The sequence below is a fragment of the Cyprinus carpio genome, chromosome B7, assembly GCF_018340385.1.
Source record: "Cyprinus carpio isolate SPL01 chromosome B7, ASM1834038v1, whole genome shotgun sequence".
Taxonomy (NCBI): Eukaryota; Metazoa; Chordata; class Actinopteri; order Cypriniformes; family Cyprinidae; genus Cyprinus; species Cyprinus carpio.
In genome coordinates this window covers 9581666-9607053 of record NC_056603.1, presented here as the reverse complement: position 1 = coordinate 9607053, position 25388 = coordinate 9581666, and the positions used below count along the sequence as shown (strand labels likewise).

The following is a 25388-nucleotide window of genomic DNA, read 5'->3' as shown; positions in this document are numbered from 1 at the left end:
TTTGTTTATACTGCAAGACATTAATCATTTATTTCCTGATTTCTCTGTCAGGCTCCAAGTTATAAGTACGAGGGCCATGGTAGTCATGTGACTAACGTTCGTTTCACACATAATGACAGTCACCTTCTGTCAATGGGCGGCAAAGACACCTGCATCCTCCAGTGGCGAGTTAAAGGGGCGGCGCCTGGAGACCATTCCAAAGAACATCTAGCTTCTTCCTCTTCTGTCTGCTCTTCCTCTAGCTCTCCAGTGAATGGAACATAGAGAGACATATACCAGGAATACCAAGATAAAGAAACAGGCATGAAGATATTAAAGGAAATGAAATAAGGAGGAAATATGTCATTGCACAATCTGCTGTGACATGAGGCATTTGGAAGGTTATGCCAACTTTTGTGAAACATGTCACAGTGTTGTTTTACCATTGAGAAGTCGTAAATAATGCATAGCTGTTCACTACCTACATTTCTTCATGAACTGACATGGCCAAAAAAGATATACTGTCTGTGTCTGAAATTTCCTTTTTTTTTTTTTTTTTTTTTTTTTTTTTTTTTATAAAGAAATGTATCGTTGCATTCCAAAATCAAAAGGAAAAATAATAAAAAATTATGAAAAGTCTAAAAAATTGTGGTGGTCTTAAACATGTTTATGCTCTTAATGCAAAAAAAAATTATATGTCAATTATAATAAAAATTGTAATGACATTTTTCTTTACTTTTGATTTTGTTTTAGTTAGATTCACACATTTGGCAAAACATTTTTTGAATTTTGACAATTGTGAAATTCAACACTTCAACACATTTCAACACATCACGAGACAAGGACCTATTAAATGAAATCAATCTCTACTTTTTACATGTATCATGCTTTACTCATGTACATGTGCTTGTTTACTTCATATTGCTTTTCATATGCTCATTTTAATCATCTGCTGTTACGGTCATTAAATACTATATGCAAAATTGTCTTATTACATTATTAACCATAAATCATGTCTCTGTGAAGCATTTTGTTATGGGCAGCAGGATAATCAATGCTTTATTTGCAATCAGGAATATGTCCTCTGTTCAAAAACTTCCAAAAGTCTGGTCTTTTATCGATCAAGTCAGCTTTTACAGCTTGTTAAACAATGTGAAATTGTGTTATTTTAAACCAAATAAATACATTTTAAAGTAAGAATGTTTGTGTGTGTGTGCTTTAGGTTTCATACGGTCACTGAGGTGAATCAGTTTTAGTATTACGATACGCCACCTAGAGGACAATAGGAGCAAGAGGTTTTTTTAAGGACAGATTGTATTGCTGTCTGTAAGTCTATAGAGGGAAGTATTGCACCACTTTTCACTATCCTAACCTGATTCTACGTTATGTTCACAAGTGAACATTTCTGATAGTTTGGACGACTGGCTATCATATAGCAAACGTGCATAAAATATGAGAAATTTCATTTTTAGTTTAAATCTAATGAAATTAAACTTTAAAAGGTCTAAAGGTGTGTGCTAATTTATATTTTTATTTGTTTGACAACTGATTACAAAATAATAATAATAATAAAAATGCACAATAGTCTCATGGTGCTGCTTTTTATTTAAACATTTTATTTAAATCATTTTTATTTTTAAAAGCTCAAGTTTCTGTTTCTTTTTTTATTTGTTGTTTTCAGAATAACATAAACAATGTACACCTATGAATTACAATAAATCGTGAAAAAAAGAAAAACGACATTCAACGATTAATGAGTTTGATATCCTTATTATGCAGTATTTATGTATGCATAGCCGTGTATGTAAATGCAAAACTCGTTCTAATAATAAATAATTATCAATGACGTTCAATTTTGTATTCTGAAGTGGGATAAGCCCCTCCACATTAACTTGGTGCCACAAAATAAATCTATAATAACAGCATGCTGCCCCTTAGAAATAATAATAATAATAATAATAATAATAATAATAATAATAATAATAATACTTTATATAATGTCTTGTGGTAGTAATTTTTTAATAGTAATTATTTACCGGAGCTCAAGTTTCTGTTTCCCGGGAGTTTGTCGAATTCTAAGTGACGTTATGAGCTTCCGAAGATGACGTTGGAGAAGGGGTTGCGTGCACGCGCGCCCGTATGTGTGTGTGCGTGAAACAGAGAGGAGGTGAAGAAGAGGAGGATGAAGCAGGGAGCGGAGGATGGGAGGAAGAGTGGCGTGAGAGAGAGAGAAAGAGAGAGACAGGCTGGCTATCAAGGGCTCGTGTGAAGTGTGAATGTCTGGAAGGGGCTTCGATGGGAGTTTTATCGCAGCGCCGAAACAAAGACGCGATTTTTTTACCATCCGGAGAAACATTGTAGCGGAAACTTTAAACTTTTACCCGCCAGAGCGGCAGCGCCGTGCCGGGTCCCGGCTTTGTCTCGCAACGGGGGGAAGTACGCCAGTACACGCGAGGATATAAAGAACCAGCAGCACTTCTGGATACGCGTTTTTATCCACACAGCGAGAGAATCCGTGATTATTGTGTTTGTTTAGGGGAGTGAGAGAATGGCGGCCAACATGTACCGAGTTGGAGGTGAGTATTATTGTTAAGGCTAACGCTAGCAGCAGGCTCGCGGGGGTTAGCATTAGCATTAGCGCGAGCTGCTGTTTCCGCCTTAGTTACAATGAGCGGAACCCCGTTGCTAAGCGAGCTAGGCTAGTTTCGTTACGGCTGCATTTGGGTTAACTCGAAATTAAATATTTATATATGTATATGAATGCATTTAACTCAACTTTCAAATTCACGTGGATGTGAAAACTTGCCTCGGTTCGCAAACTCTTTCTTTTGTTCTTAGTTTTGCTTCTTTAAGTAATTCGCCGCCGCAAGCAAATCAGCTAATTATGAGGGAACCCTTCCGTTAGTTTATTCACTTGCGATGCTTTTTACTCACTTTGTCGAGTTTCATTCAAGTGTCTGTCGTACACGTTGCCTGAACTGTGCCATTCTGTCAAACTTCTGACAGCTCAATTATAGCGAGTCTCACAGAACGGGATGCAAAGACTTTCGCTTTTGTCACTTGTTTGACAAGAAACATGGTCGAAGAATGGGTTGTCTTTACGGATATTTGATCATTTAAACGTTTTGAACTTGATGAACCTAGATTTAGAGTACAGTAAGTGGTTCAGAACAGAAAAACGACTTAAGTTAGTTCATAAGTGGCACTTTAAGTTAATTTATTATATTTAATCACAGTTAAATAATGTGCAAAAAAAAAAGAACTAGCCAAATGTAAAGCATTGTTGTACAGTTCAGAATATGTGAAATAAGGAATAGGAACGACAACAAAAATGCAAAGGCAACAATAAAGGTAAATAAAGAATAAAGTAAGTCACATAAAAATGCAGTATTTATAAAGTTACGTAAATTTAAAGAGCTTTAATTGATTATTTTTATATATTTTTTTGTATTCTCATGTTTGAAATGGTTTCATAGTCCATTGTGAAAGTTTTACAAACGGTAATACATGAGGGGTTTGTTTTAGTCATTTTTGTCTTGTGACTATAAAACTGTTGTAATGTAGGTTTTCAAAATATATATATATATATTTAAATAAACACAAAAAATAGGTTTCACAATTACACAAGTTAAACATCACAAGGTTCTGAATGTAGAGTTTTTTTAATTATTATTATTAATATTATTATTTTTTTTGTTATGTCCATTTTAAAGGCAATCCAAAAAGAAAGAAAGGGCAATAATAAAACAGTTCAGTAGCTTCTACTGTAAGTTTATGTATGGGCCATGAATGATTTCTGTGCTCATGCATGTGCAGATGTAATATGATAACATGGGGTGTATTCACACCTGTCTTGTTTGGTTCGATTGAATCAAACTCAAGTTCATTTCCCCCCTTGGTGTGAATACAGCAATCTCACTCTGGTGCAGACCAAACAACCGTCCCGAAGCCCATCAGACTACTGTACAGTGTCATGCTTGAGCATCTTTTGTCACTGAGATGCTCCTCATTGTGCATTGTAATGCCGTTTACCTTATAATAATATTGTATGTACATTAGCATCATTGACTGCAGCAAGACATGGTGACCATGCGCATTATAGTGCTTTTATTTTCTTAAATCTGGGAATCGGCTGTAAATAGGTCACGGCAATCAGGCTGTGTTGCTTTAGCAGATGCAGCTGATTGCTTTATTGAAGCTGCAGATTGAACAGGCAGGGTTTGATGGGAAGTTCTGGAGGAAAAGCTCACTTATTACACGCTTGTCAAAATGTATCAGAGTTTATGACTCTCGACTAGGTTCAGAGGAAGGCGTCTGCTCAAAACAGTCCTTTTAAATGTTGCATACAATTAAGATGCTGGCTCTCATACTATGTAGTAGGATTGTATTGATGGGTTTTCATAGATTGCTATGCATTTTATTGCACTGTTTGCTAGTGTTTTGGGAGGTGCAGGTTTAGGTCATTGAACTTGACCTCCTATTCTGGCCTCAAGCTCTTGCATCCCTACATTTTACCTCTGTGATCTGAAGCTTTATGACTAAATACTGTCGCCTCACTCTGTTTTTGGTTTGCCTGTTTGATCAGGGTGTGTTTTTGTCATTGAGTTTCCTAGAATTAGTGACAAGCTGACATATCACCCAATATCTGAGTAGTGCTAGACTGATATATTGGCCAGGCTGTATTATTAGTCGATATTTGGCCATTTTGGAAAAACTGGTAGCTACCAATAACTGTCATTTCTGCTGTATCTGCTTAAAAAACTTTTTTTTTTTAATTGATTTTTATTTTATTTTATTTTTAGAGTATTTCACTTACATTCAGTTATTTCACTTTTTAGAGTGTTTCAATTAAAAAAAAATTAAATTTCATTTGAAATCTTTAATTAAAATATCATGACTTGACTTTCTGAGACCTTCCTTTTCCATTCATTTAGTCCATATAAGTAAGTGAGTGAGTTAATTAATATAATTAATATTAATATATAAACTCCACCACTTTCTTAAAATAGACTGCTACCTCACATTCAAACCATGTCAATGGATAATAAATGGTTTCTGTTTTTATTGTTTTGTAGTGAATCACTGGGATCTGATCATATATGCACAATGCCGAATTCCAGAATCACACAACCGTACTTAATATGAAGTAAAGATAATCTGATATGCTCTTCTTGCCAGATTCCATTGTCTCTTAAACACATTTTATTAAATTAAGTTCTTTTATGAAATTAAATTACTCTGAGGGCACTCTAGAAGAAATTCTAAACAGAATTAATCCTAATTCTATTTTAGAATTCCTATCTAAAGCAGACTTTAAAAACCTGAGTTTTTTGAAATTGCTCTTTTATACTGTTTCAATGTGTTACACACCATGAAAACAGCCAAGGGAGCTGGCATGGTGTTAAAACACCAACCAACTAACAGTCTTTTGTAGTGCATTTTAAATGTGTAAAATTATTTTTTCATTTCAGAATTATTCTCTCGTTTGCAGTGCTTAAATTTTATGCTTATATTGGCGTTATATACCTGTCAACTCTCATACACAGTCTAGATGTGTTTATTGGCAATGGGTTTTTTAAATGTCCATATTGGTGACCACTAGAATACATGTTGAAATATCATTTTTGTCCGCTTGTGTTCACCGAACTCTCGGTTTGAATGTCGCTCTCCTACTATGCAAAAACATGGCACAGTGTTCAATAGTTTACTGTTGCAAATGTTACTGTAACAACCCAGATTGTGAAGTGCAGGGAGAGCTGTATCCTCGTGATGAAATACAAAATGTGCCATGTCAGTAAATTCTCATGTCTCTAACAGTGAATAAGGCTGTGTGTAAAATCAGATTGTTCTTGCATTGTAAAATAGGGAGTTTTGGAGCAAAGTGGGTAATGAAGGTTTAGATTCACTTGAAGAACCCATTGTAAAATGAAGCTTGGTTTTTATGTGATTTGATTTCCCTCATTATATCTTCATCACTGCTCTTTGAACAAACATGAAGCATGCTAAAGGATGAGGGCTTGTCCTCTCTTTTGTGATGCATTAAGTTCGAACAAGGCAAGTGCAACCACATTGTTTGTCAGCAAGAGAGAACTGAAGTGTGTTTAATACCAGCACTATAATTGAGATGGTTTTGGTTCAGTGAAGCTTGCATTGTTTTTCACGGGGTGTTAATTGAGACCTCTAATGAAGATGCAAAGAGGATACTTGTCAAGTAATGCAAATAGAAAGTTCTGCTTGCATGCATGTGGGCAGATGTATATATCGGGTGACGTGTGGTCTGTTAAATGAGCATCCTGCTCTGTATGTGCATATACTGCCAGACAGATGATTCATTTGAAAAAAAATGCACTGACTGCATTTAAATCTGCGTTTTGTAATGCTTTACACTATGGGGTTTTTAAATGGCCAGTTCCTATACAGGTATCTAGAACAGAGCAAGTTGTACCTTTTATCAGTTCATGCATCATGTGCTCCCATCAAACACAAGCCCTTGGCATTGCTGGCTATGCTCTACTGTTTGAGCCACAGGAATGTAATGGCAATAAATGTAATGCATGTTATTAATTTTAACAAATGAGATATACAAAAGTGCTGATTTAAAATACCACTCATTTTGGACTTACATTTATTTTGCAATATTATGGCGTCACAAAAATGATATGCAGACAGAAATAAATGATTTAAGAATTTGTTCCCTCATTTAATTAAATTGCAGTCACATTGCTGTTGGTCCCTCTTTTTAAAGCGATAGTTCACCCAAAAATGAAAATGTGATGTTTATCTGCTTACCCCGCGGGCATCCAAGATGTAGGTGACTTTGTTTCTTCGGTAGAACACAAATTATGATTTTTTTAACATCAGGCGTTGCAGTCTCTCAGCAGTACAATGCTTGGTAATGGTAACAGAATCTATGAGAGTAAAAAAAACATGCACAGACAAATCCATATTAAACCTTGCGGCTTGTGACGATACATTGATGTGTAAAGACACAAAACGATTGGTCTGTGCAAGAAACTGAACAGTATTTATATAGTTTTTTTTAACAGTTCGGAGATTGCGTGAATCGGAGGTAAAAAAAAAATAATAAATAAAACTATATAAATACTGTTCAGTTTCTTGCACAGATGATCGTTTTGTGTCTTTACACATCAATGTATCGTCACCAGCCGCAGGGTTTAATTTGGATTTTTCTGTGCATGTTTTTTTACTCTCATAGATTCTGTTACCATTACCAAGCATTGTACTGCTGAGAGACTGCAACACCTGAAGTTAAAAAAATCATAATTTGTGTTCTACCGAAGAAACAATGTTACCTACATCTTGGATGCACTGGCGGTAAGCAGATAAACATTAATTTTTAATTTTTGGGTAAACTATCCCTTTAAGTAAATCCAAATAGAGGGGTTGAAAATTTTACAATTTGGCTACTATTTCTTAAAATATGGAAACAAAGTTGTGTGGAAACAAATTCTTAATTTGTGGACAATTAAACTGAAACAAGGGAACAAATTAATAAAATTAGGAAATTGTTATTTTGTGGACTATATATAGGCTATCTTTTTTTTTTTTTTTTTTTTTTTTTTTTTTTTTTTTTTCTGCATGTCGTTTGGGGATCCATAGAATATGGACTCAGAATTCACTGAAATATTTGGAAACCGGCATTTGCACTGTCTATTCACAGAATGAGCATCTTAAAATGTTCAAATGAGTATCGTGATTAACCTGAAAATTATTTTTTTTAAAACCCAGCCTTAGTGAAGTCAAAGTAAGCCATAGGTATTTTTCCCTCAAAAAGTATAAACGCTTCTAGACGTTTCTGGTTTGTTTGAGCATCCCAACCAGTCCAAGACAGGATTATTAGCTGAATTGATGTTGTGAGTTTGACAAGGGAATGGTTCTGTTTATCCAGAGAGTTTCTCAGGAAACTTCTCATACATTGTTTAGTGAGGCTAGTAATGCAGAAAATACACATTTCACCTTTAAGTTTAGTTGGTGTGCTATTTTTGTCCCTGTCAGTATCTCGAAGCCTCAGTGGATTTCAGGTGTCTCTGAGCACCAGATGCCATGAGCTAACAATATAGCACTTTCCTGCTTGAAGAACAGATGGCTAGACCCTGCATTTCCTTGAGGGAAATTATTGATCCATGCGGCCCAGCCTCTCTTTACTGTCTCTCTGATTGATGAAGCTCATGAACTTGGGAGAGAGACCTCCATTTTGATTCATCCCTTGCGGCACGGCTTAAGAACATGGCTGAGCAGAGGCGAGAACGGAAAGCATTAGTCTGGTCAAAGATCAACGTCTACCAGAATGTCCCGAGTTGACCAGATCAGAAGAGAGAGTGATTACATAACTGAAGTGATGTGTTCTGTGTACACATTGCTGACCATGCCTCATCGTATGTTCTCTCAATATTGACCCATACCATTGCTCATGTCACCACATATATGGTTTGCGTTATGGAACTTCTGCACAATAATGATTTGATGGTTCATGTGTTTAGTGATGGACTTCACTTTTTTTTTTCTCCACACCTTTGGATTTGAATACAGTACTGCTAAGATTCTGAATGGTCCTAATGATCAGATGTTACTGACCCCCGTTTTAACATTGATCAATAAGGATGCACATCATATTGGTTCCATATAATTTATCAGCTGATTTTTTTTCCCTACTTTGATCGATATTGGGTATTTGTGCATGCTTATTTTCCCATTTTTATTACATTTCTTATAATCTGTTCACTTAAACACATACATTTAAAATTGCAATTAAATGCCATCTTTAGCTGTTGAAATAGCCATTTTCACACTGTATATTATAATGTTGGGTCTAAATGCATTTAAAACAATTGATTTATTTTTTGTTTTTTATTGTTTAATGTTTAATTTGGTCAAAATGTTATAGAATTTAGGTATGTCCAGATTTGTAATATTGGTGTAGCTCAAAGTGTTTGGCATTTTATGTATACATTTTATATAGAAAAATGTTTGTTTATTTATATATATATATATATATATATTATATATATATGTATGTGTGTGTATATGTATGTGTGTATGTAAGTGTGTTTTTGTGTAAATGCACCGAATTTTCGGCCACCGAAAATAGCATTTTGATATAGCAAAATGATGCTACTGTCTTGTGATGCTCTGATAATAATAGCTTTGTAGGATTATACATGATTTGAATAATTAGTTTAAAAAAAGTTATGTGATTCTGTTGCATGGAACTGAATAAAAATAATATATTGATATTTAATATTAAGGTAACACTTTACAATAAGGTTCCATTAGTTAAGCCCCTTTCACACTGCACATTTGTCCCAGAAAATTGCCGGATCGCCTTTTGTGTGAATGCAAACACGTCCCGGGATTGATCCCGGGTTGGGGACCTAGTAACATTGCTGGGTTCAGTCCCGGAACGAGCTCTGTGTGAACAAAAGCCAGAACCAATGCCGTAAAGGGTAGGGCTGGGCTATATATAACGATATGATCATGCGCATTTAGTCAGTAAATCTGGTTCCTTGATTACCGCTAAATCGCCATCACCTGCTTTCAAATGGAGCGGCATTTAATAGACAGAGCCGTAGATCACTGACAAGCTACGCAATATCGCGTTCATTATCCCAGATGAATCGCCTTCGATAATCAACGCGATATTGCGTACCTTGTCAGTGAACTACGGCTCTGTCTATTAAATGCCGCTCCATTTGAAAGCAGGTGATGGCGATTTAGCGGTAATCAAGGAACCAGATTTACTGACTAGATGCGCATGATCATATCGTTAGATATAGCGCCCAGCCCTAGTAAAGGGTGTGTCGTAGTGATGACGCACGTTATCGTGCGACTCTTACCAGGTGTTTTGAAGGCAGATCAATGTTCGTGGCGAAAAAATATGTGCAAACTGTATTGAAGCAGAGATCAGTTAGTTCCTCACTATCCACGCTGAAGCTGAGATCGTTCGCCAGCTTAAGTGAAAGTTAAGGTGCCTAGCATTTTCGACTCGTACATTACAGGTCACATCCTGATGTCACGTGTCATTACGGGACCTTTATGGGTTGTGTGTGAATGCATGCACCGATTACGGATAATCACTGGCAGTGTGAAAGGGGCAAAATCTAGGAACCCGGGAACAATTGCCGGGACACATTACCCATGTATTTTCTGGAATCGCAGTGCATTTAACTAAGATGAATAAATGCTGAAGAAGTATTTTTTATTTGTTCATGTTAATTAAAGTAGTTAACTAACGAACCATATTGTAATGTGTTACTAATATTAATATAAAATCTGTCCAATTTTATTGTTACTTTCAATAAAATGTATGTTGTGTTTTTTTAATTCAGTATCATTAAAATTGAGTTAAATTAAAAAGTCTTACAAAATTACTTTGCATTATTTAATAAAATAATAAATAATCATTATAAAGCCATTTCGGTCTGAGGCCAAATGCATTCAGAAGTTTCGGTTTCAGAACATAATTTTACACACACATAAATTATAATTACTTACAGATTTATTTTTTTTGTCTACTGCAGATTATGTGTATTTTGAAAACTCCTCCAGTAACCCGTATCTGATTCGTCGAATAGAAGAACTCAACAAGGTGAGGTTGGAATATGTTATATTATATTCTGTCATAATTTTTTATACATAATATAATTTTTTTGATGCAAGCAGATTTCGGTTGTTGTTGTTTTTTCTTTTGTTTATTTGGCCATGAGCTGTTTTGACCAATATGACTATAGTGCCAATATATCAGCATACATAATGAATCTGGTGTGTCACTGTTCTTACAGCCTAGAGTTAGACTAACTGTGATTGGTTGGTGCTTTTGATGTCCACCAATCATTTATCATACATCATCAATTGCATGTGCAGAGATTTGAACATTACACTGAACCTGGATGATTGACATATGCCAGCTCTCTGCTTATGCACTGTCACTCATGGCAGCATAACAGACTGTCTCTGTCACCTGCTCCCCTCTGTTGTGCATTGCTAATGCTCAGCCATCATGCTGTTGTCTACTGATTCACACTGGGCTGTTTGAGATGAAGATCTAGCCGAAAGAGACTTACATAATGCTGAGAATGACACAGGCATTTTTCCTGGAGCAGGGATTAAAATACTTTATATAACCTCATTTCGAAGGGCTAGGAAGCTCAGCAGGATGAGTAAACTAATGGAAGTGGTGTCTGTGTTCAATATGTATACGTATTAGTAAGAATTCAGTGCTGTCTTGAATATACACAACTCTAACCCACACTGTGTTGCATTAATGAGGAAGATGTGGTTTTCATTTCCATATAGAGTGGTTGATTTTCAATGCTGAAAATGAGTAGAAGTTTAGTTATTAATAGGGCTCACAACATTTTACTTGGCAGCTTAAATATTGGTGCACTTGCATGTAAATCATAGGCAGTATCATTCAGTTCAAGTTTTACTTTAAAAGTTACACTTAAATTGTGGGTTTTTACAAGTACATGACATGAAGACAGTAAGAGCACTTAAAGCACTTACTTTACACACTGCATAGAGAAAATGACTCTGTGTGATATTTTTTTGTGAATGGTCTTTCTAACACTGTTTCTCTTTGCATGTCTCCCCGACTGCCAATGGAAATGTAGAAGCCAAGGTGGTCTGTCTCTTCAGGCGGAGAGATATATCCACCAACCTGAACACTCTGGCCGACAGCAATGCAAGTGAGTACCTTACTGTTTCAGTCTCCTCCAATTCACGCCTATTCATCACATTTAAGATAAAGATATGGTGTCACTTTGTGGATGTACTATTTGCAATGAAACACCAACTAGGATTTTTCAGCTATAAAGGCATTGGGAACAGCATTTAATGCACCAAAGAGGATCAATCCATATATAATTAAGTTGCATGTTATATGACCATGCATTTTATGTATTTGAAGTCTTCAGTCCTAATATAGAAGCAGATGTCTGCAAGAAAATCCTAAGATTTTTGTTGCTCATATTCCTCTATGAAGTTGAGCATTTACATTCTACAATGAAAAACTGTAGAATAATGCTGAACAGATTTAAACTAATCAAAATCCAAACTGACAATTTTTTTTTCTTAATTCATGTGCCCTCATAATCTTTAAAGGGGACATCAAATGCCCATTTTCCATAAATTGGTATGATTTTTTTAGGGTCTTTATGAAAAGTCTATAACATACTTTGGTTAAAATTTCTCACTTGTAGTGTAAAACAACATCCCTTTTACCTTGTCAAAAACAGTTCTGCTCACCCCGCCCCTCTCTTCTGTGGGGCGACAAGCCATTCTCGTAAACTTTAGCTGCATTCATCGCAGATCTTGCTAACTAGCACATTATTAGGAAAAGCAATTTGCAAGCCTTTTCGGACGGGACTAGTTTTACAGGGGGTCGTTAGAGGAATCTGTGTTTCACAGTCGTACTTGGTGATTTTAATCCCGTCCGAATCTGCCACGTCTGTGTTTTTCTCACACAACCTCTGTAATAATTTCAGAGCAAATTACCTGCTGTTTTTCAGCAAACTCAGTGATCCTCTGAGAAAACTAATCCTGTCCGAATACGAATGTCTGTGATTGCCGGCGATATTTTATTTCACAACGCGTTTCCTTGTGTGTTTTGGCCAACGTGAATTACCGTAGATGCTCTTACCGCACGCATGTTTGATATATTTGCTTCCCGGCAAAGAAATAATAATAATAATAATAATAATAATAAAAATAATAAAATCAAGAGCCAAATCACGTAAACTGTTAATACTGGCTATTGTAATATCAGCATCAGGTAAGATTACTCCCGTTCATTTATGCACTCAGTTACATAATTTGTTTTAATTACAGATGTACCTTTATGAAAATTAAACATGGGTTTAGCCTACTACAAAAAAAAACAAGTTAAACTAAAGAAACCACACATTAACATGGTTTTGCTATACTAGCCATTTAGTTTTTAGTATTTATTGTGTTATAATACTAATGGTAATCAATCCGAATGACTAACATTATATGCAATGCACGCATACAGAGCGTGTGATCTCTGTGATGCCCAGATGCACAAACCAGACCCTCCCACCTCTATAATAAACACGGAGATGTTAGTCTCGTCCGAATTGGTACATGAAAATCGCAGACGTCAGGTGGTAAGAATCGAAACTCAAACGTAGTTTAGAAAACTAGTCCCGTCCAAATAGGGCTAAAGACTGCAAAAAAAAAAAAACTTCTTCTGGAGTTGAAGCTGGATCATGAATGATTTGCGCGAATATAAACGCATTTAGATAGACTGGGAGTGCATTCCCTTCAAAAACAAATGTAATCTTCAGCGGCTCAGATGTTGGGAGTAAATGACGACTGCTATGTTCATTATTACGTCCAACATCAAAACACCGCAATCACTTAGGAGACATTCTTGTCTACACTTGCTCCGGTGTCGAAACGGACAGATGACCGCTCACTCAGGGCGGGTCTGTGTGCCTTGGTCTGTGTGACGTACACCAGGCCAGAATCTGTGAATGGCTTGATCTGAGAAAGGGGTTATTATTTTGGGGGATTTATAAAAAAAAAAAAAAGGGCCATTAACAGTAACCTGTCACTCACATGAGATTTCAGTAATTAACAAGCTTTTATTTCATGCCTAATTTATGGTAAAATGTCTCAGTGGAGTAGTACTAGTCTCTTGTATTGATGGTTGAGTGTCATCTAATTATCTGAAATATTTACTTGTTTACTAAATAAACACTCAAAGGACATTTGTAGAATGTTTTGAATTGCATGCATTTTCCTTCTTCAGAAATCTAGAGATTTCTATGCAGGTACAGGTGCCGACAGGGTCAAAACAGAAGAATCTAGCAGACGAACACCAGTCTACACAAGAAACAAAATTGATCACTTCCATTATAATTAGGAATGGACAGGATGGTCGACTAGTAAAGCAATTGTAGATTTAGTGATTTTTAAAGGGTTTTATTAACATTAAACGTAATCATCACATCGTTTTTTTCTTCTTTGAGGACCATGTTGGTTTTGTGCACTAAAATGCTATTGATATTCAGCCTTATATGATATATTTTTGAGTATCTGTCAGTTGTCCTGTTGTGGGTTCTTGAATTCAGTTCATGCTGTTGTTGTTCTTCACACATACAGATAATAGTCTTTGTCCGTTGCACCACACAATGAGAGGTGCAAATTCTCATTAATAATCTCAACATCGAAAAATGTCTGGAATCTGATGCCCTCTGTTGTGCTCCATTTTTAAAATCATCCTATGCGAGCGCCCTCTGAGAAATGCATCTGATGGTGCTTTGGTTGCTTTGATTAGTCATTCAGACAACCCACTGACTAGTTGATTTTGAAAATGTGTAGCTTTGCACATCCCTAATTATTTGTATAACACAGCTGCAAACATGCCACATGTCTGATAAAGATTTTTTTGTCTCCAACATGCCTGAGGTAGTGGTTCATTTATATGTAAATTTTGTGTACGTGAACTCCCATAAAACTGTTGTAATGCAGTGCATTTACCTAACCGTTCCAGAGCAGGGTCAGGTTTGAGTTGAGGAGGTTGCAATGGCATGGGCTGGAGTTAGCGTTCAAATCCTTTGCAGTCATGAGAGGTCAGTGTCTGTTTACTACTGAACGTATCCTCCTCTTTGTCGTGGCACTCTACAGCACTAGCACTGTCCTGTTACACAAGATCAGGGCTCCCATTTACATCACCTCCTCCCTTCGCTACCTTCTGCCCATCTTCCTCCTTCAACTGCCCCCCTCCCTGAATGGGCTCCTCTGTGCTTATCCTCAGCTGCCATCCACCCAGTGCTCTCAGAACAAAAGAGCCTTCATGGGACCCATCGGGCCACGGTGCTCAAAGGGTTAATACTAGGTTAACACTGTCTGGCTGCTGTCTTTGTCAAGGAGTGAAAGTGTTTATAAACGCATGTATGTGAGTGTGTGTTTGGCTCTGAGAGTGTGCAGTTATGATGGATTTGTCGTACATGTGTCTTGAGTGCTCGTCTGCTTGTGCATGTGTGAAAGCGAGCTTGTGGCATTTTTTTTAAAATGCGTACTTGTGCATGGGGGGGGTTGTTGCTCAATGGGGGGATGGGCGCCTCAGGTTTATTGCACAGGGTTTCCCAGTAAAGCTGGCAGGGACGCATTGGCCAAGGGGAGAGAAAGGAGGGGGCAGGGCCACCGGGGTGGCAGGAGGGTTTAATGGCAAGGGGTGTGGTTTGATATCCCGCCCTCTTCATTGACAGGGTTTCCTTCGGATCTGTGCAGGGGTGGAGTCCGGTCAGATCGGCTGATAAAGTCCTGCCAACTCTCCTCACCTCACACGAGCATCTTTTTAAGAAATATCTCTGTTAGCGTTGCAAATTGGTGTTAAAGTCAAAAGTAATGTTCTGGAAATGCTTTAAGTTCAAGTCATTTTGAGTTGGATCTGCATCATACATCGTTTACTTCCCTTACAAGTCAACAGTTCTCATGAAGGATATTTAAGTTACTTGTATCTGAATGAGTGTGAAATTGATCACAGCCATTACTAATAACCTAAAGTGATGCGTAAACTTAAGATTTGGTCTGTGTGTTCTGAGAGGAAGCTGGTTCACATCAGAGCTAATTATGGCCATTAGCATCACACTCATATGTTTGCGTGTGTGTGTATTTTAGGAGACTTTGAAGAGGAGTCCAAGCAGCCTTCAATGTCAGAACAGCAGAAACACCAGCTCAAGCACAGAGAACTGTTCCTGTCTCGACAGTTTGAGTCTCTCCCGGCCACACATATACGGTAAATACACTCACAACGCTCACAGACACAAACATCTCTGGATTGAATGGTATAATCCCATCAGAGCTCAGACTCAGACTCTGTATATAAGACAGTTGATTTGTAGTGATAGTCTTATTTATACCATGCGTGTTATTGTTTTTCTACAGAGGAAAATGCAACGTCACACTTTTGAATGAGACTGATGTTTTAACTGGCTACCTAGAGAGAGAGGTAAGAGTCCACCTGCAGGACAAGAGCACTCACTGTGCGGTTTATCATAGAGTGTCACAAAACCACCACCATCACTAAAGCAATGATTGAAAGACAAGCCATAACATGACAAGTGAATCTCATGAAATCTGTTAAAAGTTATGTCATGTGTTTTTTGTTTTTTTCAGGAGTGAAAATTTTGTTATGCTTTAAGTAAATGAAGCTTGTTTTTAAGAACAGATTTGTATTGATATTTTCATAAGAATTAAAGGGGTCATATTATGCAATTTCAAGGTTTCCTTTCTGTTTGGAGTGTTACAAGCTGTTCGCGAATAGATAAGATCCCCAAAGTTGTAAAGACTAAAGTCTCAAACCCAAAGAGATATTCTTTATAAAAGTTAAGACTCCTCCGCACCCTCCTAAAACACTTTGTTTAAACACGCCCCCACATGTCTACGTCACTGTGTGGGGAGATTTGCATAATGCCACCCAAATGTTCACGCAAAGAAAGAAGGCGTAACTTTGATTCTCACTAGTATTTTTGTTGCCGTCGTCATGTTGTGGAGCCGCTGTGTGTTTCGTTGTGAAAGTGAAACTACTTTGTTTGGTCTTCCAAAAGAGGACACAACTAAAAAAAGGGGGTTAAGTTGTATTTACGACACTGTTCCAAACAGTTCAAACCAAATATTCAGATGTGTGTAGCGCATTTTACGGAGGACAAGGACTGTTTACTGAACCAGTAGCCTACAATGCTGGTGTTATTACAAATAATGCTAACTCATAGCCTGTAAGTACATTTTCATATTTAAAGGATTTGCCACTGATGATTCAAACGTGAGTTTTGAGCAGTGTAGAGTAGTGTTTGTTGTTTGTCATTTCTCTGATCACAAATGCAGACATGGTTTTATGTTTACGTGGCGTGATATGCAACGCGTAAAAACACAGTATAAGTCATTATAATCAGTAATTATGTCCCCACTGAATGCAACAAATGCCTCATTTGTAATGGGTTTTATTGGTTTTGTCTCGTCGGAATGGGACACAGCATCACAGTATAGTAAGGGGCGTAACATTTCCATCACACACTTGAGGTATTCAGCCAATCACAACGCACTGGATAGTTGGCCAATCACCACATCTCGCTTTTCAGGCCGATGAGCTTTGTAAAAATTTACGCATTTCAGAAAGGTGGGGCATAGAGGAGAAACAATAATGTACATTGTGGAAAATGTGTTTTTTTTTGGACCTTAAATCACATAAAAAAATTAATTACACCAAATACACAAAATAATGTTATTTTTTTGCAACTTCATATGACCCCTTTAAGGTAATTCTTTCCTCCAACTCTCATTACTACACAAAACTACAATACTACAAAAAACTATTATTGATTTATGTCAAGGTAATATTTGTTGTACTGAATTTACATCATTATTACTTTTTTGGGTTGGCTTTAAAAAAATTGCCAAACCAAAGCTGCATTTATTTTAACAAAAATGCAGAAATGAAAACAGTAACATTGTGAAATATTAAAATTTAAAGTAACTGTTTTTATATGTAATATAATTTAAAATTGAATTTATTCCTGGGATGGTAGAGCCGAATTTTCAGCAGCCATTACTCCAGTCTTCCTTCATGATCCTTCAGAAACATTTCTTATCATCATTGTTAAAAACAGTTGTGCTACTTCATATTTTTGTGTAAACCATGATACATTTTACATTATCTGATGAATAGAAACAGCATAATTTGAAACTGAAATCTTTCATAACACTATAAATGCTGAATGAAAGTATTAAAAAAAAAACTGATCCCAATTTGAATGGTAGTGTATTGTTTTAAATATATATATTTTTAATATTTTAATTAAATAATATTAAATATATATTAAATAATATTTTTTAATATTTTAGTGTTTTTTTTTTCTGTTGAATTAAGTGAACACCTTTGTTAATTTAAAATGATCAAACGGCCAACTGCATGAAGTGTTTGCGTTTTATAATGTGCGTGTTTGTTCTGTAGGACTGCTTCTTCTACTCTCTGGTCTTTGACCCAGTGCAAAAAACCCTGCTGGCTGACCAGGGCGAGATCAGGGTGGGGTCCAAATACCAGGCAGAGATCCCTGACAAACTGGCTGAAGGTCAGAAGATTTTAACATCTCCACACCTTGGTGTTACTAAAAAATTTTCATTTTGATGTTTAAAAACACTTCAATTTTCAAGAAGCTCCAGTAGTGGCAATATCATACGTCTGATGCTGAAACAGCTGCAATGTTTACAATGTGTCCTACTCACACATGATTCTCATCACAATATTGCATCAGCACTTCAGATCCTGGTATTGATATTTTCAGCACACATTTTAGGGAGAGGTGTTGGATATTGAACGGCTAATTCAAAACTGATTCACTAATTCAAAACCAATCATTAATACAGTGTTTTCCCCACTCAACACTCATCAGGTGATTTAGACAATCGAGTGCAGGAGAAGCTTGAGACAAAGGTTTGGGATCCTAATAACCAGCTGAAGGATCCTCAGATAGATCAGTTCCTGGTGGTGGCACGGTTAGTATTTCACTCTTAGACTGACCATTATTGCTGCTTTAAAATAGATTCATTCATTAGCATGATGTTAATTCAAATATTGTGTACTTTCAGGGCTGTTGGTACATTTGCACGTGCACTAGACTGCAGCAGTTCAATCCGCCAACCCAGTCTGCACATGAGCGCAGCGGCAGCATCTAGAGACATCACGCTGGTGAGAGAATGAAAGCATCCAATCACAATCTCTTCCTTAACTACTCGAAAGAGCGATTCATTCACTGCCACCTCACTGAGTTTTCATGCACATCAGATATTCACACTGTCCTGTCTATCTGTAGTTCCACGCCATGGACACTCTGCAGAAGAACAGCTATGATCTCGCCAAGGCCATGTCGACGCTGGTGCCGCAGGGTGGCCCGGTGCTGTGCAGGGACGAGATGGAAGAGTGGAGCGCCTCAGAAGCCATGCTGTTTGAGGAGGCTCTGGAGAAATACGGCAAAGACTTCAACGACATTCGTCAAGACTTTGTGAGTTTATAACGCCGTACTGTAGCATTTGCTCTCACAAACACACTCCACTATTTGGGAAAGCTCAGAAGATTTAAATGAATTTATTTGTTGTCCTGCAGTTGCCCTGGAAGTCATTAGCTAGCGTGGTCCAGTTCTACTACATGTGGAAGACTACTGATCGTTACATCCAGCAGGTAACAAACTTTGAGTTTTTTTTAAAAAACAAAATTTGTATTGATGTGTGAACATTTTTGCATGCATATGAATATTATTTAAACCATGTTTTTCTCCCCAGAAAAGACTAAAGGCAGCAGAGGCTGATAGCAAGCTGAAGCAGGTGTACATCCCCACCTAGTGAGTATCTAGTGACACTGCACTTTTTTTTTTCTTTTTATGAATTCAAGTGGCACTTTGCGAATAAATACAACAAATTGGTGTCCATTAATAAAGAGCCAAATCCCATATTTTTTAAAAGAGGGTTACAGTTTTAAAGTTTCAAAAGATTAATTTTTTTTAAGTGTTTCTAATGCTCAGAACACTGCATTTATTTGATCTTAAATATTTATTTAGTGAAATATTATTACAATTTAAAATAAGTATTCTATTTGAATATATTTTAAAATGTAATTTATTTCTGAGATGGTAAAGCTGAAGTTTAAGGAGCCATTATTGGAGTATTTTAGTGTCACATGATCCTTCAGAAATCATTTTAATATGCTGATTTGCTGCTCAAGAAGCATTTCTTCTTATCAGTGTTGAAAACAGCTGCTTAATATTTTTGTCAAAACTGTGATAAAAAATTTTCTTTGAAAAAAGCTTTGAACAATAGAAAGTTCAAAAGAACAATAACAGTGTTCAGTAACAATGTTAAAATCTCTAGTGTCAGTTTTGAACGCTGCTGAATGAATTGTTGAATGAAAACATTGTTTGAGTGAAAACAATCATTGTTAAATGAAAACAATAATTTATTAAAAAAAAAAAAAAAAACTCTTACTGACCCCAAATGTTTCAGCAACACTTAATGAACACAATGTTAGCACAGAATGAAAAGTAGCTAGTTATCTAGTCTGTTGTATGTATACATTTCTTAGATTAAGAAATTTTCAACTTGTCAACTTCTTTCCTGTAATAGATTTTTGTCTGCTGTTTGAGAATCTAAATTTTGTTCTCTCCTTCAGTACCAAACCCAACCCCAACCAGATCAATGCACCTGGAAGTAAACCTGGCATGAATGGTGCCACTGGCTACCAGAAAGGCCTCAGTTGTGAAAGTTGCCACAGTGAGTGAACTGAAATATTTAAATATAAGCTCAATTGATTCTGTGCATTATAATGTATGCATTGATCTGTTTGACTTGCTACTCCTCCAGCTGCCCAGTCCCAGCAGTGGTATGCATGGGGTCCTCCCAACATGCAGTGCCGACTATGTGCATCCTGTTGGATTTACTGGAAGAAGTACGGTGGTCTTAAGACCCCTACTCAACTAGAGGGCGCCACAAGAGCTGGTTCAGTATGTTAACCCTGTCTTTTTTTGATGTACCTGTTTACTGTATTTTAAAATATTTAATGCATACAAAAATCATTGAGAAACTTAGTTTGTTTCATTAGTCAGCTTGGTGGCTAAATTATAAATTTATAAAACTGCCATAACCATAATCATATATTTTTCCAATAGGATGCAGCTCCACGTGGTCACATGACCCGCCAAGAGGTTCAGGGCATGTCCCCGTTTACCAGCAGTGCAGGGAGAGCTAAACTTCTGGCTAAAAATCGGCAGACCTTTATCCTGCAGACCACTAAACTCACTCGAATCGCCCGTCGGGTGTGCCAGGACATCCTGCAGTCCCGCCGAGCAGCCCGACGCCCCTACGCTTCCATTAATGCCAATGCTGTAAAAGCAGAGTGTGAGTATTCAGTTGCAAACATACAAACTTGTTTTCTCCCTCAATTTTATGCAGTAGCAGAAATGTGCTTTTTTTTTTTTTTTTATCTCCGGATTTTTTTTTTGACTGTTTCTTTTTCTTTTTTTAGGTATGATAAGACTTCCTAAAGCAGCAAAGAGTGCTGTGAAGAACCGCCTTATTCCTCGACCGTCCCTCATCAATATAGTTAAAGAATTGGGTATGGCTTCAGTATTCAATCAAAACCAAAATAGGGATTGAAAAACTATTTTAACATGGGGAAAAATTAACACACATTGCCTTTAACGATGAGACGTAAAGGTCAACTGTTTGGCACAATGTTATATTTGAAAACTGATCATTTGGAGTGATTGTGCTCGTTTTATTCTTCAGCTGTTCAAGCTCCTTTGAAACTCAAAGCCCCTCGAGGTGCTCCAACCCCTATCAACCGTAACCAGGTTAACCAGCCTCGGAGCGCATCTGCCCTATTGGGCAAGAGGCCCTTCGACAATGTGAGTTTCACATACAAAGACACTTTAACCTTCCCGCAGGTAGAACACAGTGTACACAGATCTAAGCGCTCTCATTGGCTGCAGGCTGGAGGTAATTCTTTGTCCACCAATGGAAGACCATTCGCATTGGGAATGAGAGCAGCCACCCAGTCAGTCATTAAGAGGCAGAAGGTCAGTCAAGGAGATGCTCCGAATCCAGTGGTGTTTGTGGCTACGAAAGACACCAGGTATGTTTCCAAAACATCCCATCTACATGTTTTTGCGATTTCCTGAGACTAATTCCACATATTTGTGGTTTACAGAGCCCTGAGGAAACACCTCACTCAGGCCGAGATGAGGCGGGTGGCCAGAAAACCACACCTCCCAGTCAGAATCAAACTTCCTGTGCCGCCCCGGCCGCTTCCCGTACCCATCATACCCTCCAGCACCAGCGAGCCAATCGTGTTGGAGGACTGAGCGATGTTCCAGTAGACCACATCCATTGCCAGAGCATGTTAAACCCGCCATCATCAGCTGTTCTTCTTTATTCCTCGTCTTCTGTTGTCTCCCCCCAGATCCCACATGCACACCACACTCACGTGCTCGGGATGATGACATACCGCATACTCTTACACCAGCATACACCACACTTCATAGCGTTTTACTCCCAGTGTTATAGTTTAAGGGTTTGGTGCCCTGCTGTCCCGTTGCTTTTTTTAATTACAAATCCTTTTAACCGTGTAATTGAAAGCAAATCATGTTCATTCTAAGATGGTGGAAAAGCACACTTTATTTTTCTCCAGTTGTGTCGTTATTTGTATAAATATTAACAGGATTTTTCCAGAGTTTGATTCTTGTGTGTATGGAAAGTGGGATTTAAATGTATGAGGGAGTACATGGTCTTTTTACCGTCATTTTCTTAATTTCTTAGGTTGCTTGTTAAAAACAAAAATCACCCTTTTTCATGCTACATAAACAAATAAATGATTGCGCTGCTCATTTTATTTCAGCCATTACTTGTGGTTCCAGCCTTTCAGGCCTAGCTGAATTGTGGAAAGATGGTATCATGAAATGCATTGCAGCAAAAGTATTGCTTGCTTTTCAGCAAATCTGCAGTCAAGTTGGTGTTTATTGATAGCGACCTGGTTTCTCAAACTTTTTTTTTTATTTTTGTGATCATGGATCCAAATCTCCTGCAGTGTAGCTACTCCAGTCAGTGATATTTATAGGTCTTGTAGGTCTTAGTATGAAAACTCGTTTGATGACTTAGGAAGGCTTCAGGTTGTAGTAAAGTGTTCACGAATGTAAGGCAAATCTTGGTTTGAGGTGGTTGGATGTCGCAATCAGTTTGGCCTGTTTTGTACCTCAATAATTGAGCCTTTTTCATATGACATCATGAACAAAGCCATAAAAGTTTGTTTTCTACATCTGCTCTTTTTCCAAACATGTTGACGCACTCACATTTGTGTTGTAAAGGTCTTGTGGGCTACTGGGAAGCTATTGTTAGCATTTGTAGATAATGAGAGGGAAGAGATGTTCTTGAGTTTTTCTAGTAATGACTCGATTATAGGCTGATATTGATGCATATTTCCCCCTCAAGTTTTTTTTTTTTTTTTTTTTTTTTTTTTTTTTGTGCAAACTGGATCCAGTGAGATGGAAAAGATGTTTGTTTTGGAGTTTTCTTAGACATGGCCCAACTATAGGCTGATATTGATGCATATTTTTGCCTTATGATTAAGCTTTTTCTTTTTGAGCTGAATGGTTGGGCTTTTTTGACAGACTTCCTGGCTTGTTGAGATTAGTCAACACAAAATTTCATTGTAAATCGTTCCCCCGATTTAGGGGTTTTGTAATGTTTCTTAAACAAATGGAGCGTGCACTGCACACTAAAGACACATAAATGTTAACACATCCCCTTTTAATTGTCACCCATTTTTTTATGAAGGGGGTTCATTACCCCACATAGTTTTGGCGAAGCTTGGAGAAAAAAAAAGTAAACGTTAACATTGATCTCTATTGTGGGGTAAAGTTGGGGGAGGGAAGACTGGTTGATTTTAGGGTTTGATTAACGGATGTGAAGGATTTCAGTTTTGTATATCAATAAGAAATTTCTTTCAACTCACAACTCAAACTTTTTTTTAATATTCCAGTGTCTCTGTATCCTTTAATGTATCTTGTGATAAGAAAATAAAGATCTTTTGTTTGTGGTCCTGATCAGGCAGTGTTTCATGTTTCTTTAGAGCAGCTATATGGGTATTGATTTATTTGCACTTGCAGTGGACCTTATTCATGGTAGACACCATATTTATTTTTGTTTTTTGTGAATGAAAATGAGGCTTTAAAGTGTGAATGTCTGGTTGGCTTGTACAGTTGTGTAACTTTAGATGATTTAACCGATGTAACATTGAAAATGCATATTTCCAAAAACATGCCTGTGACAAAACTGGAAAACGTGCTTTGAGTCACGTTATAAAACCTTAAGAAAATACATGCTATTGCCTCATTTTTATTCATAAAAAATTTAATGTGGTATCCAATAAAGACCAAAAATGTCAAGGAATGCCAATGAAAGAGTTCACCCAAATAAATAAATAAATCTGTCATTTGTACCCACAATTAGTTTTATCTTTCTTCAGCTGAACATAAAAGATATTTTGAAAATGCTTCTGAGCAGAGTTTCTGGTCCCCATTTATTTTTATAGTATTTTACCCCATACTATGTAAGTTAATGGGGACCAGCAACTGTTCTGTCTTTTATGTTCAACTGAAGAAAGAGAAACTCATACAGGTTTAGAACAACTTAAGGGTGAGTAAATGATAACAGAATTTTTTATTTTTTTTGGATGAACTATCAAAGGGTTGAAATAATTCAGCACATATCCTCAATTGCTTTACTTTGCTGATTTAATAAATTAAGATCAATCTTTAAAAGTTATGTTTATTATTGGGTTGCCAAACAACATATCTACTTAAGGTAGCACATTATGGAAAGCCATTTTAACATTTACTCTATAAACCATAGTAGTATCTATTTTAATGCTACTAGTACTTATTTTAGATACTAGTATCTTTTCCATTAAGTACTAGTACTTAGTAGCAACTAGTGTTTATTCTTTAGGTACTAGTGTTTATTTTTAGCTACTAGTGTCTTTTGTAAAGTTATTAGTACTTATTCATTAGTTACGATTTCTTAGTTCTTATCTTTCATTATACTCTTCTTTTTAAGAAAAAATAGAACTAGTTCTTATTTTTTTAGTTGCTACTATTTAGACCAGATATATCCTGATATTCTGTACAGGGCATACTGGTGCTGTAGACGCTGAATGTTTTTACATTAATGTTCTGTACAGGGCACACAAAATCCAAACCTTATGGTTTTCAGACAAACATTTTCTTTATTTGGGAAAAAGGCCAAAAATTATTGTAATAATAATTTGGACAACAGGTTTTGTTTTTTTCATGGTCACCAATAAGCAAGATAGGCTAACATACAAAGCCAGTTAGCCCTACTTAACAATCAAATTTATTCAGCATATTAATGTATTGTATTGTCATGTGGACTCTGATTGGACGGTTGAGAGGTACTCATGTTTATGTAAAGATCCGTGAATTAAGATATCTCCAAATACATTCTCACTAGTTCTTTATGAGGTTGAAGATATCTCCAAATGAACAGGTGGTAGTATTCTGTTCTTTATATCATCTTTTAATTTCTGAATATTAGTTATTGCAATATTGACTAGTATCTACTTAAATATTACTAGCAAGCATTCATTAGATACTAGTACCTATTTAATAGATACTTGTAGTTATTAATTGGGCACTAGTACTTATTTATTAGACACTAGTATCTTTTGTAATTACTACTAGTATCAATTCTTATGTTACTAGCCAGATCTGCTTTTTAACTCGTCTTATGTTATCACTAGTCCAAATGGCTACAGTAGAGTTCAATTAAAAAATTTACTAGTAAAATAAAAAATCATACTA

The 25388-nt window shown here is 36.7% G+C and overlaps 2 protein-coding genes across 4 annotated transcripts in view; both read left to right on the top strand.

Moving 5' to 3' along the window:
• eml3 (EMAP like 3) overlaps positions 1-1179 on the top strand; it is a 29753-nt gene extending 28574 nt beyond the window's left edge. For all 3 annotated transcript variants that reach the window (XM_042727136.1, XM_042727135.1, XM_042727138.1), the window contains one exon: positions 52-1179. In XM_042727136.1, coding sequence (XP_042583070.1) covers positions 52-264 — 213 coding nt within the window. In that variant the 3' untranslated portion in view covers positions 265-1179. The remainder of the gene's footprint in view (positions 1-51) is intronic.
• A 935-nt stretch (positions 1180-2114) lies between these two features.
• Positions 2115-23612, top strand: mta2 (metastasis associated 1 family, member 2). The gene is made up of 18 exons (XM_042727128.1): positions 2115-2555; positions 10518-10584; positions 11590-11684; positions 15646-15763; positions 15913-15976; positions 17978-18095; positions 18417-18519; positions 18613-18712; positions 18837-19025; positions 19127-19201; positions 19303-19361; positions 20186-20286; positions 20377-20516; positions 20682-20910; positions 21038-21127; positions 21301-21419; positions 21504-21646; positions 21722-23612. Exons 1-18 carry the CDS (start codon positions 2528-2530, stop codon positions 21873-21875), a joined length of 1992 nt encoding a protein of 663 aa, XP_042583062.1. The 5' UTR covers positions 2115-2527; the 3' UTR covers positions 21876-23612.
• Positions 23613-25388: the final 1776 nt, after the last annotated feature.